This window comes from Metopolophium dirhodum, chromosome 3 (genome assembly GCF_019925205.1).
Source record: "Metopolophium dirhodum isolate CAU chromosome 3, ASM1992520v1, whole genome shotgun sequence".
Classification (NCBI taxonomy): Eukaryota; Metazoa; Arthropoda; class Insecta; order Hemiptera; family Aphididae; genus Metopolophium; species Metopolophium dirhodum.
The window spans coordinates 31539029-31553068 of record NC_083562.1 but is presented as its reverse complement, the minus strand read 5'-3'; the positions used below and the strand labels follow the sequence as shown (position 1 = coordinate 31553068).

The window sequence follows — 14040 nt, the reverse complement described above, 5'->3', positions numbered from 1 at the left end:
ACAAATTACATGTCATTTTTTTTTATTATTGAAAATTAATTATCTTTATTTTTAAATGAATTAAAATACAGAAATTGAGTAATTTATTAATGTATGTATGTACAACTTAAACTAAGAATTTCAATCTCTTAATTTGTTAATGGAGTGAAAAAATTTAAAAAATTTATCCATTTTACACTTTAAATCCTTCATCAGTATTTTGATCTTGACCTAGAACATACATATAAATTAAATTTTAATATTTAAGGAAATAATTTTGTTGTTAGAATAGTTCTACACCTGTTTCAATTTTTGATTATTATTTTTTTACATAAATATCTTATTTTTATAAAAGGTTTGTTTTTGTTTTTTTTTTTTTTTTATCAAAAACTAGTTTTAAGTACAATTTTTACAGTTTACAAGCAAGAGTTTTGTAATGTTTAACATAAATAAAATATGCAATAGTCCCTCTCTCACACCAATTTATATATTAAATTTTATTAGGACAAACAAATAAAAAATGTTTTAAATTACTTGTAATCATCCCGATCTCTTCTTTTACTGCTGCCGTATTTTGGACTTCTAGAAGAACTAAAATAATAATTATTAATTAGAATTTATTACAAGGTAATTAAAAGTTATATTTATTACCTTTTCTTATATTCATCTCTTCGACTTACATAAGGTGATCTAAAATTAAAACAAAACAAACAATAGTATTATAATATACCTAATTAAAATATATCATTATATTAAATTTAATTATTTACTATTTAGTTATTTTTAGTGTAATAGTATAATCTAAATTACCGAAATTATGAAATAATTTTTGTCCATTGAACCCTTCATTTCCAACTATTATATATATATTTATTATGTAATTAATATCATTTTAGTATTACATCATGTTTACAGAGATATTAAATGTATACGATACTAACTTACAAACACATATTATATAAAACATTTAACCTTTTTCAAAAGTTTGAAAAATATTTTTCTAAATTTTTTTAAATAAAAAACAAGCTTTTCTTATGGTAAAATCATTAAATTATAAACTTATTAGCCATTAAGGTTATACGTGATTAGCAATTATTGTGTTTAATAATAATTATTATTTATAAGTTAGCATAGATATATTTATTTAATGAAATTATTCTAACCTTTCTCGAGAGTTTGCATTACTAGGCTTGCGTTCATAATCTCTATCACGATAATCTCTATGTGATCTTTCTCTACGTTCAATTCGTTCTCGAGGCCTTGCAGTGTCAGATAAGTCTCCTCTATTTCTATGGTCATCTCGATCCCTACTAAAATATTATTTACAGAATTAATTTAAGTTAAATAGAATTAAAAAAAATTATTGTATTACCTGAAATTCTTTTCAGGTATATTAATTCTTCTAGGTGTCTCTTCAACTACAGGAGGATACTTCTCACTCATTTTTTTTTTCCATTTGTTGCTGAAAACAATATAAATGATAAATGATAAATGATAATTTATTAATATTTTACATGATATTTATTATTATGCAGTTAAGATTTAAAAGTAATAAATATGAATGTGTTTAGCCGACATACCTACCTGAATGGGAACAGGGATTCTAGGGAACAGTGTTGAATACCATTCTAATTTGAACAAAAAGCTCTTTAATATATTGCCAATTGTCATTGTTTGACCACCTCCAGCTCTTACGTCCATTTCCTAATGTAATATCAAGTAGTATATTTTGAATGAAAACATGTATATAAATTAACCTAACTTAAGAAAGTTTACCTCTTCGTCATCTAAGAAAGATTCATACCAATCCCATAAATCACCAGGGGGCTGAGTATACCTGTAACAGAATATTTAAAAGCTATTTAATGTAAAACCACTTTACAGGAAATTAATTATGTATTTATGTGTCACACATAACAGGAGATAGGAATACTTTCAGAATTGTTATTATTCTTGAAACAATTATCCTCCACTATACACTTTGGGATAAATTGATCAAAATCTTACCTGATGTACATAAAACCCAAAGCACGTATATAAGGTGAATCGCAATGGGTAATTAGCCCAGTTACCTGCTTGCGAGTCAATTTCAATGTGAACAGTTTATACAGAAGACAGAACGCTGTAGATACTATTCCACCGGCACCAACTCCTCTGACCTAATTAATATTATAAATAATAATTTAGAACAAAATCTAATTAGATGAACATTAATAATAATTAGTTAAATTAAAACCTTACACCGCCACACATTCCAGTCTGTCCAGAGGTCTTACGACTACCTTTTTCCCATGGCTCAAGATGTTGTACTTTATAATAAATTTCATCAATAACTTCATGGTACGTTTTCAATTCATATAAATTTACTAAAATAATAAAAGATTTAATATTCAGTATATAGAAGTATATCTCAAGATATCTAAGATATCTTAATACAGTACATTAAGTTTTGAATAAACAGTAAATAAAATTAAAAAAAAAAAAAACAGCATGCATCAATTTGATTATTTACTAATTAATTTATTAATTATATCTTTCATGATTACCTTTAAAATAATGAGATGATTGAATATTAGTTAAAATTAGGGTGTTTAAGTTCATTGTACGTTCATTTCCCCATACTGGCATAGTGTTGTTCTTTCTAGTCAAAATACTTCCTTTAGATTTAGACTGGTAATCATTGTCATATCCTAAACAAAAATGTTTATAAAATGTAATTTCTTTAATGAAACATAAGTAGTAGCATCATTTGATACAATATAATTATTTATCTTTAACACAAAAGTTACAAATACTTAATAAAATAAGTTGGCCAATTCATGATTTTGAACGAGATGAAGAAATCGTTGATTTTATAGTAATGTGCTTTGTTTTTTTTTTTATTAATGCGATGAAAAACCAAATAATTAGTTTTACTTATCCTGTCTAATATCATCTCTTTATGTCCTAGACTCCAACTATTAACATATCAGTACTATTTAAATAATAAAATTATTAAACCATTCATAATTTACAACATAAGTAGATTAACCTATTGTATGTTCTGCGCTGCTATTAGTTTTTAAAAAATGTCTCAATAGCTTAGCTCAAATCAAAATTAGACTGTTTTTCTCTTCAAGTCTTGAATTTTATACAATTTATATCCAATTTTTTTTATATTAACATGACTATTTTTTTTTTGCAATTCCTTTTAGGAAGTACCTTAATCCATCCTTTGTATTACATGTGAAATGTTTAGTAACAACTGAGAGTCAAAAAAATCTACAATTTTGGAACAACCTATAATGCATATACCATATTTTTATTTGGTTTTTACCTTTAAGGATCATAAACAGTCTAACCTCACTTAAAGAATATAAAGTTTATTACTTAAGTTTTTAGTTCTATCAACTGAAAAAGCATTGATGTACTATCAGATGCATGTTTTTAATAGAATTTATTGATCTGAGGTACTACGACCACAGTCAAACATAGAATTTGACATAAATACTGTTAAATTGACATGGTCATTATCATTTTCGACAATTTTGAAATCTAAGTCACTTATGTCAGATCATTGACTCAAGTGTTGATCCAAATACTACATAGTTGTATACTTGTGTACCTGCCACACTTTTTTTAGTGCTACTCTTCAAAATGATAACAAACTAGGATAAAACCGTCTAAATTTGATTTTTTAAATAGTTAAATATTTTTTTAGCTAAATAAATTTTTTGATAGGTATTGAGAAATGTAAGAAAATAAATAGAATGGTGAGAAAAACATTGGCTGTAAACATGATAGAATTATAGAACATACAATAAGTAACCAATAAATTCTACTAATATACACAATATAGTAATACTAATAGATACTCTACGTCTTTATAACGATACAAACTTACGAAGATTACTAAAATAGTAAAATGTACATTATGAGTATTTGGTATTTATAAAGTTGAATATTAACTGTATATTTTCGACCCTTTCATGGGTGATTGGAATGCATTTCTCATTTTCATGTCATGCACATGTAGGCATGTTTTATAATATTCTTTAGTGATAAAGTAAGAATATTTTTACAATAACCAACAACATAACATTATAAGGTTGATGTACTGTAAATTCGCCGACATCAGAATTAACCTCAACATATCAGACAACCTGGAAGAAGCCCTTAGCCCACAGTCTATCAACATAAAGCAAATAATTAACTTTTTAAAATTAACGGGATTATATCACTTAATATAACCTAGATATTTCTCAAACATACTGTTCATTATTATGTACTCATTTTTCTATTTATCTTTGTATCTATCTATTGTTATTTTCATATTCTATTTCTCTGTACATATCACTATTAATGTTTCTTTTTGTTAAAAAATATTAATGTTTTAATGCCAATAACCTTTGCTGTTGCGGCTTATGTAAATAAAAAAAAAAAAAAAAAAAGGTTGATGTACATCTTACCTTCATTTTCGTAACTCACTTCCATGTTTTTATTGGTAAATTGTTTATTATTTGCTTGAAGCAATTAATTATAAGCAGTATAAAATAAATACTATTAAATATTACTTTTTGTTATGGAAAAAATAAGATTAAGACATAAAAAAAAAAAAATATACAATATTGAATATTACAATATTTAACAATAACAAAACCCAATAGCCATTGCCCATAAGGTTTGTAAAAAAAATTACAACTATTTTCCATGGGTTGCGCATGCGTCAATTAATTTTACAGTGTAGCCATATATTAACCGTCAGTTAATAGATATTACCACATTACCATAGAAATATTACTATATTGATGACAACATTAACTTTTTCATGTCACTACCTAGTACCTAATAGAATATCGTAGGTCATTTATTCGTTAATAAATTCGATCAAAATTCAAAATAGACAATAGTAAATACCTAATATACATTTTTCTGTTAAAACCTGTGCTAATATATTAATAATTAAATTATATTTTCAATGAATAAATTCAATTGAATGCATTATAGAATAGGTAATTTTCTGATTTTGATTCAGAATAATAATTATAATATTGAATTGGAATCAATTCTTTAATCCATAATTAATCTTTTGTCTACTAAGTTTATATTTATGTCAAATATAGCCTATAGGTATTACCGATAAGGCAGCAATCCATAACTCTGTACCTAGATAGCATACCTATTTAAGAATATAGGTATTAGGCTTTCTACAAACTTTTACCCAAGAATTACGAATCTCATAATCTTTATTAGGTATCTGTGACGAATCTATGATTTTGGAATTAGGATATACTTAAATTGTATTTATCTTGATTCATGACAATGGCGTAATTATGAATTTATACTGATGAGGGTTAAACATTTTTTACCATGTAAAAATACCTATTTGTAGGTTTTTGTATATTAAATAGGTATTTAAAGGGAGTTACAAATTGATAAATTTCATATATAACAAAGGTTCTAGGGGGGGGGGGAGATATACCCCCTCAACTAATTCAGGATTATGTCCAAGGTGGATCCACCTTGTTTACGTCTTACCTCATAATATTTTAATTTTAACGCGATATAGGTGGTTTTGTTCTATTGTAAAAAATTTTCTTTGCTTCTGCACTTATTAGTTATATTCGTATTTCGTTCACACTTATATGTAACTAGTCAAACACTAGGACTAATGAAGTCAACATGTCCCGTATGATTAAATTTTTAGTGCCCCATTAGATGAGATTTAACAACCATCCAATGCCAAAAATATAAAATATGTGATCTGAGGTGGAGTAGTCTAATGGTGCAGCTTTGGTTTGTTAAATTAGGATTCAGGATCAGGACCATAAAATTAAACTTCTTGTCTAGTCAAGTGTCACTAATAAGGCTACGGTAGTATATTTATATTTTACTGCTTCATCCATAATAAACTATTTATTAATGTATACAACCTGCATAGGTTTTTATTTCATGGTTTGATGTAACCAATTTCAATCAAATATCATATTTAATTCTATTGGTAATGAGTACTTTTCACCTATGGATACAGAAGATATGAAATATTAGTTGTCACTGTAATATATCTAAGCGTCGTAACCATACACCTATAAACTAGAGAGAATAGAACATAACATATGAGCATGGAGAAAAAAAGAGGAAGTTACTAGTGTGCTAAGACACGTTTTTTTCTCTCTTATGCTCATATGTTGTTTTCTCTCTCAGTAATTACGTTTGGATTAACCATTGGCAGTATGGTGCGGGAAGCACTGTATTAGTTTATAGGTCTATGGTTGTAGCTTATGGCTTATCTTAGAAATTGTGTTTAATCATGCTGTAGTCTGTCCAACGAGAGAATCAACACTTTGCCATAGGGGAACCGGTTTCAATAGCAAGTAGACACGGGGGATACGCAGAATCGGCGAGCTCTCTCGCTGGTCAGTGTAGTACACCTAAATATAATCTATTCCTGCCATGAAAAAAACCATATTATAGTACATACAATTGGGCAGTTAAAATAAGAAGGGTTTAGTTCTACTGTAATTTAAATTTAGATTAGTAATGTGTTTATTATTATGGGTTAATAAATATTATAAACGGAAAAGTAAATACAAAATATCAATTTTTTCATGTTTTATTAGGTGAATGTCATTTACATAAATCTTATTGTTTTTGCGCCAGTTCCTTTTCTTTTGCTTTCTCAATTTTGGCGAGACGACAAGCAGATTTAGCACCCAAAACACCACCACCCCAATGACGTTTGAATTCATCAAATCGTTCGTTAAAGTTGTTCTTAATAGATTCCACCAGTTTAGCTAGAGAAGCCCGGTCACCTGTATCAACCTATTAAAAAAAAAATTAATATTTTAACTGTCGGAGGTACACATTGATTATTATATTTACTTGGGTAATAGCCAAAGCAGTACAGTTCTTACGACGAACAAGGTTTCCCAATCTCCATTTGCCCTTAATTATGCAGTAAGGGACTCCCATTTTACGGCATAATGCTGGCAGATATATTACCAACTATAAGAAAAATTTTATGAATCACAGGTTATCAATTTTTTTAAATACTAAAATAAAAACCTCCAAAGGATCCACATCATGAGCAATGATAACTAATTGCGCTTTTTTTTGTTCGACAAGGTTTACAACTGTATTGATTCCTTGACGAATAACATTTGGACGCTTTGTTGGTGTATCTTCCTTTGCTTCTATTTTATCTTCAGCTCTTTTCTATATAAGTATATAAAAGAAAATATTATAAAACAAAAGTAAATAATTTTTACATCTTAAATTAGTTTAAAAATTACCTGCAATCTCCTCTTTTTCATAGCAGCAGTTTCAGGTCTGTATTTTTCCATCAGTTTAAATAACTGAGTGACTAAAAAATGTATATAATATATTATATATCATCGAAGTTTGAAATATCAATCTTAAGCGTAGACTGTGTACTTACCAGTAGCTTTGTCTGCGGCATATGAGAATTGATTGATTGGTGGAGGAATTTTGAGCCTTCTTTGAAGAACAGACTTTTGACGTTGAATACGAATGTAATTTGGCCATTTTACAAAACGACTTAAATCTCTTTTGGGTTGAATATCCTGACCTAAAATTAATTAAGAAACTTAATTTATGTTATTTAAACTTACAGAATTCTATATAAATTACTATCATAGAATTGTATTTTTTTTACAACAGTATGTATATACACAACTATGTATATAGCTAAATTGCTCAGTGTTAAAAAGCTCATAAAAATACTCTCATAGATTCTATCAATAATTATGTAACTCATCATGGCAATATTTGTGTTACAGAAATAAATAAAAAACAATTCCTTTACATGTAAGATCTGTAGTCATAGTACTTTACAATATAAATATTCTTTTGCTCAGGGTTAAAAAGCTCATAAAATGTATTTTCATAAAATTGTTCAACATAAAAATTTAACATCATAGCAAGTTCTCAATTAAATGTATAAAAATATTTAAAATTAATTTAATACATTCACTATAGATGATGCCAATTGCACCATTTAGCATGTTTTTTTGTCGCAATCAGCTATTATAGTACCTATCATTTCATGAAAACTTACATCACTACATTAATGTTTTAATATTATAATTATTATGAAAAATTTCTTCAGCCAGAGAAAACTTTATACAATATGATTAGCAGCAATATGTTGACATAGGAAAATTAAGTTTTGGATTGATAATAGTGAATATTAGAAAAAACAAATCGAATATAAGTTAAGATTTGTCAGAGTTAAAAAGCTCGTAATGTGTATTTGATTATCATTGTAAATCAATTAATAAAACAACTCATCATTCAACAATTTTAAAACATTCAAGCTCAGAATGTCATTTTCAACATTACTCTCAACATACTTTAATTGTATGAAAAGTTCCGTTGAAGAAATTCAAGCATCATGGCCAAGGTTATTGTATTTAATAAAACATTCAAGCTCAGAATGTCATTTTCAACATTACTCTCAACATACTTTAATTGTATGAAAAGTTCCGTTGAAGAAATTCAAGCATCATGGCCAAGGTAAATGTATTTAATAAATAATAAATTAACTTATTAAAACAAAATATTATTTTAATAGTAATTGATATGTAACTTGAATCTAAACTTAATAGTTTCCTTTCTTTCTAAATACCTACTATACAATATACACATCAAAATAAGAAAGTACCTTCACTTATCTCAATATAACTACTCAAACAACTATATTCTAAGTAAAAAAAAGATAAATTGCATTAGATATAATTAATAATATATTAAGCTGAAGTATCAAACAGTATCCATCAAATAAAATATTGAAACCAATTTCGCTCAGTATGTCATTTACAGCATTATTTTAAATAAAACTACTAAGTAGAATACATTTTAAATCAGGTGAAGAAATTCAAGCATCATTGCGATAAAATTATTTTAAACCTGGCTTGATATTTTTGTGCCTAACTAATTTAATAAAATTCGACTTACCAATTCCAAAGTTCCTTGGTCTTTTTTCAAACAAAGGGTTAACAACCTTCTGTTTAAGAACTTTTTTTGGTTTCTCACTGACGAGAGGTGCTGGGGCGATCTTCGCTTTCTTTCCAACCTTTTTACTGGAGCTTGGCTGGAATGAAAACTCATGTTAGTGTCAGACTAATATTTATATTTAAAATATACAAGTTTAATAAAACAAAACAATGATATTAATCTCAAAGTAACAAAGCTGTTTTAGTTATCTAAATAACACACAAGTGTTCTGGACGCAGGGTTTAAGATCATGCACATAGGAAATAACTAATAAGAGGAACAATATTTAATTTAAAACTACGCGAACATGATTTATATTTAAAATATAGTACAACTACCTTCTTTGGAGCCATGATGACAAAAAACCAAACGATCAACCAGATAAACGAGGATATAAATGCGAATAATCGCAAAAGAAACTGAATGGACGAAACTCGTAGAGACTTCGTTTCGAGAAGAACATTAAATTATAGGTTATATTGACATACCGACAAACAGCGCTATGTGTTCTTAACTCTCAGAAGAAAAAGCTAAAAAGAACAAATTTTTTTCATGGAGGAATGACTCTAACGCTACAAATTCTCTGATAACACTTGTGTCCTGAGATAATATTATCAACATATTATTATTGTACATGGTCATAATCATAAACATTAAACATAATATTGTTATTACAAAGTACAAACAATATAGTATTATTATAATTATATCATATTATAGTATACTAATCTAAGTATTAAATATTATTAATTATTTAATAATTACTATTACTAAAGTATTAAACCAAATAAAGTAAATCTTTAATAATTTGTATTATTTTATTCAGACACCAGGCATTATAATTTATTGGAATGCTGTATTAAATATTCAATTGGTAATACTTGTATTTAGATTTTATTAATTTTTATTATATAAATTGAAACTGTTTTAGTAATGTTTCTGGGAAGTTTAACTGTTCAGTTATAATTGTATGTTATCTGTTGTAGGTGTTTATATTTATATAATTATATATGTCTACTTCAATGTCTGTCACCAAGTCTTATACAAATCGGTTAAAAAGTGATGTGAAATGTATGCTGGAAAATTTTGAAGGTAAGTTATGTTTAAAATTCAAAATCCGCTTTAATTTAATAAAAAAATCTTCAATTAAAAGTTTATATTAATATCTACATTTAATTGAATTTTTGTACAAGTTGGTTCTATATTTATTTTTTTAACAGATAATACGAAGAAGAACATTTTATTATTGTTTGGTAACTCACATCTTGTTTCACAATTTCAGATATTGAGCAAAGTATGTGAATGTACACCTAACAATCATGGTTTTTTTTTATTATTATTTGTTGAATGATATTTTGGAGCAGGAAATGTGCTCCTATCTTCAATAATGATGGTTTCTTGAAGCATTGTATTTAGGAGGGGAGAAGGCGTACTAAGTACTTTTACTATATTGTACATTGTACCTTTCTTAATAACTGGGAAAAACTGCAGAAGTGCAAACTATTAACTTTTTTTAGACATGATATAATTTTCAAAATATTTTGGCTAAATGTTAGCTATAGGCCTATATATAGTTAGATCTTTGACATTTTTTGTTTAAGTTTATATATATTTTTTTTTAGTTATATTTTGATTGCAGACTTGCAACTTTCCACCATTAAATACTTACATACTCAATTACATTTTGAAATTTTTAGTAATTTTTACAAAGAAATTATTCATACCATTCTATGGTATAAAAAAATATTAATTTAACCAATCAAATTTAGAAACAACTAATAATAATTTAATTGTAATATTATAATATAGGTACATACTTATACTTTCTGTAGCAATAGAGACCGATCCAACAGTTTTCTTCGTTTAGAACTTTTTGTGTATTGTGTGCAGTATTTTATATATTTTAGTATTACAGCTATAATGTAACTGTTGCTTTTGAAATTATAAAATCAAATATAATATAATTTTTAGATTTTATTTCATATTTTTAGGTATTGTAAAACTATGCAAGACTGATGATGATCAAACACAAATTTCTAAAGCTACTCGAAGCGAATTGATAGCATTTGAAATGGAAGTCAGAGCAGCTAACATTGTTCGTGCTGGTGAATCACTTTTGAAACTAGTTTCAGATATGAAACAATATCTTATATTGAATGATTTTCCATCAGTCAATGAAGCCATTGCTCAAAATTCAAAACTTTTTCGCACCAAACAAGTGGAGTGCGATCGCAAACTAACAAGTCTAGTTGATGATATGTCAACAGAACTATATGAACTGGAAGAAGAATATTATACATCGAATTATAAATAAAGAGTTGGTTCTAAAAGTTTTTATTTATTTATTTTAATAGGTAAAAAGTTTTTAAAATAATTTCCCCCCAGCCAATATTATGTAGTATTAAATAAATTACTTATTCATTAATATTTACAAAACATAAAAATATAAAAATAATAAAATAACAAAAACTGCTGCAACGGTAAGTTTTATGTACATTGATTTAAGGTTGAGATTGGTAGCTTCTTTTTTGTATTTTTTCGATAATATAGATAAATTTTGTGCTTTTGTATCAAGTTCTGAAAAAGATAATACAGATATTTTAATTCAGTTGATAACAGTCATGTAATACCATGCATTTAATAGTATTAATGAATTATTTCTATAATATTTAAATTCAAGAATTGTATCTCTCATTCTGTATTTATCATGTAATTAAAATTTATTTTAAATATATGAGATTGTTTGGTATATTTGTATTTTAAATAAATTAAATTGTTTGGTACATATTGTATTTTAATCAAGTTACTATAACTATTTATTTTTACTGCATAAACTAATTCATAAACATTTGTTTTGTTGTATAGATTGCTATAATGAAATTAATGAATAGTATTACACAGTCCAACAGTTTTAAATAAATCAAATCAAATTAAGACATGCTGAATATTGGATTTATACAATCAAAATAAATAATTAGGTACCTACTCTAGTATATAGAGTTATTACAAATATAAATTAAATGTCAAAATAGTTGTTATGTAGTTCAGGATATATCACAACAATTTAAAGTTATTAAATGCTGATTCTTGTAAAATTGTCTTGAATATTTCATTGACGGAATTTTATTATTATTATTAAATTATATATATTGAACTTTAATTATAATCTCATAATATTTAAGTTATAAAATATATTTTAATATGATATTATTAAAAAAATTAAGTAGGATTCACATACTCTATATATATTTTAGTTCTATTTCCTTTTTAAAACAAACTTTTTTTTTCACTTTACACACTTCAACACTTGCCAATATTCACTAATTAAATCCATCTTAATTAATTTTTAGGATTTATTTTCCAACAGTATAATATATCTAATAATAATAAAAAGTAGAACATTAAAATATATTACCTGATAAAACAGTGCCTCTTTGTAATACATCATCAATATTTTGAACCATTATTCTCTGTACATCTTGAAGTTCATTATTTAATGAATTTAGATTTCTTCGTACTCTAGAATCTATATAATTTTTCTTTGCTTTTTGAATGTAATTATCTAAAATAATCAAAATATTTAACTAGTATATTTATCAACAGTTTATAATTTATTAATATAGGTATTTAAAATAATATTAACATTTCATAAAGATAATAATATCAATACAGTCAAGTAATCAACTCTACATTTTAATTAAATTTAAATTTCTTTAATCTGCATTAAACTTATAAGTTACCAAGATTTGACTGTACTCGGATACATAAAATCATAATGAATTACCAAATTCAATTAGTGTGTAAGGCCGTGAAACTGTTGATACTTGTCGTCCGTACAGCTTATTGAATTCGGCTGCTATGTCTTCCAGAAAACTGAATGCAGAACGTTTTGAGAAGTTTTTTTCACACAATACCAAGTAACAAACATCTCTTTCAATTAAATAGCTTAAATAAAAATATTTCATATTATTGCATTGAGATTTCAAAATAAATAAATAATTCTTGGGCCACTCATGTATATATTTATTTTTAATTATTTTTATCTGTGTACATTTTAGTTCCAATTAACTTCTGTAATTATTATATAAGTACTAAACATTGTATATATCCTTACATTATTTATCTAATTGCCCAATTGGGTGTGAGTTAATTAAAATAAAAATATTTGTATCATACTTACTGAAAGTAATATGGTACAGATTCAATTGTGCACTGTTTTGGAGACTGAAAGTTTAATTTTTTAAAAAGCAGTTTTGCTTGATTTTGATACTCAATTAATTTTCTCCCGACCTGTATAAGAAACAAAGTATTAAAAATCGTCACAATATTGTTTTTTCAACAAATCATTAATGAAACTAATTCATAATAATATATTCTAAATGGTTCTTAAAAAATACCTGTTCGTCATCTTGCATAGATGCTGCTAATGGTAATCCGTCAGGAATTCTTGCTATCATAGTTAACAAAACCATATTTAGACGCAAATAAATCACTCGAAGAATATAAACACAATAAAAATTACAAATATAAACCAATATTGGTACAACAAATGTATTTCAAATTTTTAAATTGAATGAAAATATGAAATGTAGGTACGTGTTGGAACTTGGAATATTATTTGTTATCCAATCGGTTTTATCAACGTCGATTTCGCGATAATAATAATACACATTGACACGTATCTCTGTTAGTGTTATCTCATTCACTCAGTACGGTATAAAAAATATTGTACCTCCTACCAACGTAATTGTAAGTTAAATAACCATAGACTTATAGTAATATAGAACTTATAACTATATTATAAGTCTTTACTCTTTTATTTACTTACTCAGGGGAAAATGTCCAATTTAAATTAATTTACATGATATTTATATTAATAATACTATATATATATATAATGATCAAATGATTTATACTTATTTTTTTGAACATTTTTTTTTGTTTCAAGTAGTTCAGTGGATCAAACATATTAAACATTTATAATCTTTTTCAATTACCTACCTTTATGTTTCATATTGCAATTCAATTTATTCGACCCCTCACCGGTCACCTCCCTAGGAAAATAGA

The 14040-nt window shown here is 26.1% G+C and overlaps 4 protein-coding genes and 3 non-coding genes across 7 annotated transcripts; 1 reads left to right on the top strand and 6 right to left on the bottom strand.

Annotated features, from left to right (window-relative positions):
* Positions 1-15: 15 nt before the first annotated feature.
* On the bottom strand, positions 16-4645 carry LOC132941579 (pre-mRNA-splicing factor 38B). The gene is given in 12 exon segments (XM_061009692.1): positions 16-210; positions 514-570; positions 631-669; positions 1143-1289; positions 1352-1428; positions 1430-1441; positions 1564-1683; positions 1756-1816; positions 1987-2138; positions 2221-2345; positions 2526-2669; positions 4428-4645. Coding segments are annotated over 12 exon segments (978 nt in total). The 5' UTR covers positions 4453-4645; the 3' UTR covers positions 16-191.
* A 1910-nt stretch (positions 4646-6555) lies between these two features.
* On the bottom strand, positions 6556-9472 carry LOC132941580 (large ribosomal subunit protein eL8). The gene is made up of 7 exons (XM_061009693.1): positions 9312-9472; positions 8935-9070; positions 7397-7546; positions 7251-7321; positions 7024-7173; positions 6841-6963; positions 6556-6780 (listed from the first exon to the last, which is right to left on the bottom strand). Exons 1-7 carry the CDS (start codon positions 9324-9326, stop codon positions 6601-6603), a joined length of 825 nt encoding a protein of 274 aa, XP_060865676.1. The 5' UTR covers positions 9327-9472; the 3' UTR covers positions 6556-6600.
* Positions 7670-7743, bottom strand: LOC132942234 (small nucleolar RNA SNORD36). The gene has a single exon (XR_009664251.1). It is a non-coding gene; the product is annotated as a small nucleolar RNA SNORD36 (small nucleolar RNA).
* LOC132942233 (small nucleolar RNA SNORD36) lies at positions 7827-7901 on the bottom strand. Its single transcript, XR_009664250.1, has one exon. It is a non-coding gene; the product is annotated as a small nucleolar RNA SNORD36 (small nucleolar RNA).
* Positions 8198-8276, bottom strand: LOC132942235 (small nucleolar RNA SNORD36). The gene has a single exon (XR_009664252.1). It is a non-coding gene; the product is annotated as a small nucleolar RNA SNORD36 (small nucleolar RNA).
* Positions 9473-9624: 152 nt separating the features above from the next.
* On the top strand, positions 9625-11722 carry LOC132941582 (mediator of RNA polymerase II transcription subunit 22). Its single transcript, XM_061009695.1, has 3 exons — positions 9625-9847; positions 9960-10065; positions 10965-11722. The coding sequence occupies exons 2-3, from the start codon at positions 9984-9986 to the stop codon at positions 11285-11287; spliced, it is 405 nt and encodes a 134-aa protein (XP_060865678.1). The 5' UTR covers positions 9625-9847; positions 9960-9983; the 3' UTR covers positions 11288-11722.
* LOC132941581 (vesicle-trafficking protein SEC22b) lies at positions 11402-13606 on the bottom strand. The gene is made up of 5 exons (XM_061009694.1): positions 13371-13606; positions 13154-13263; positions 12758-12918; positions 12389-12535; positions 11402-11550 (listed from the first exon to the last, which is right to left on the bottom strand). Exons 1-5 carry the CDS (start codon positions 13443-13445, stop codon positions 11402-11404), a joined length of 642 nt encoding a protein of 213 aa, XP_060865677.1. The 5' UTR covers positions 13446-13606.
* Between the last annotated feature and the right edge of the window lie 434 nt (positions 13607-14040).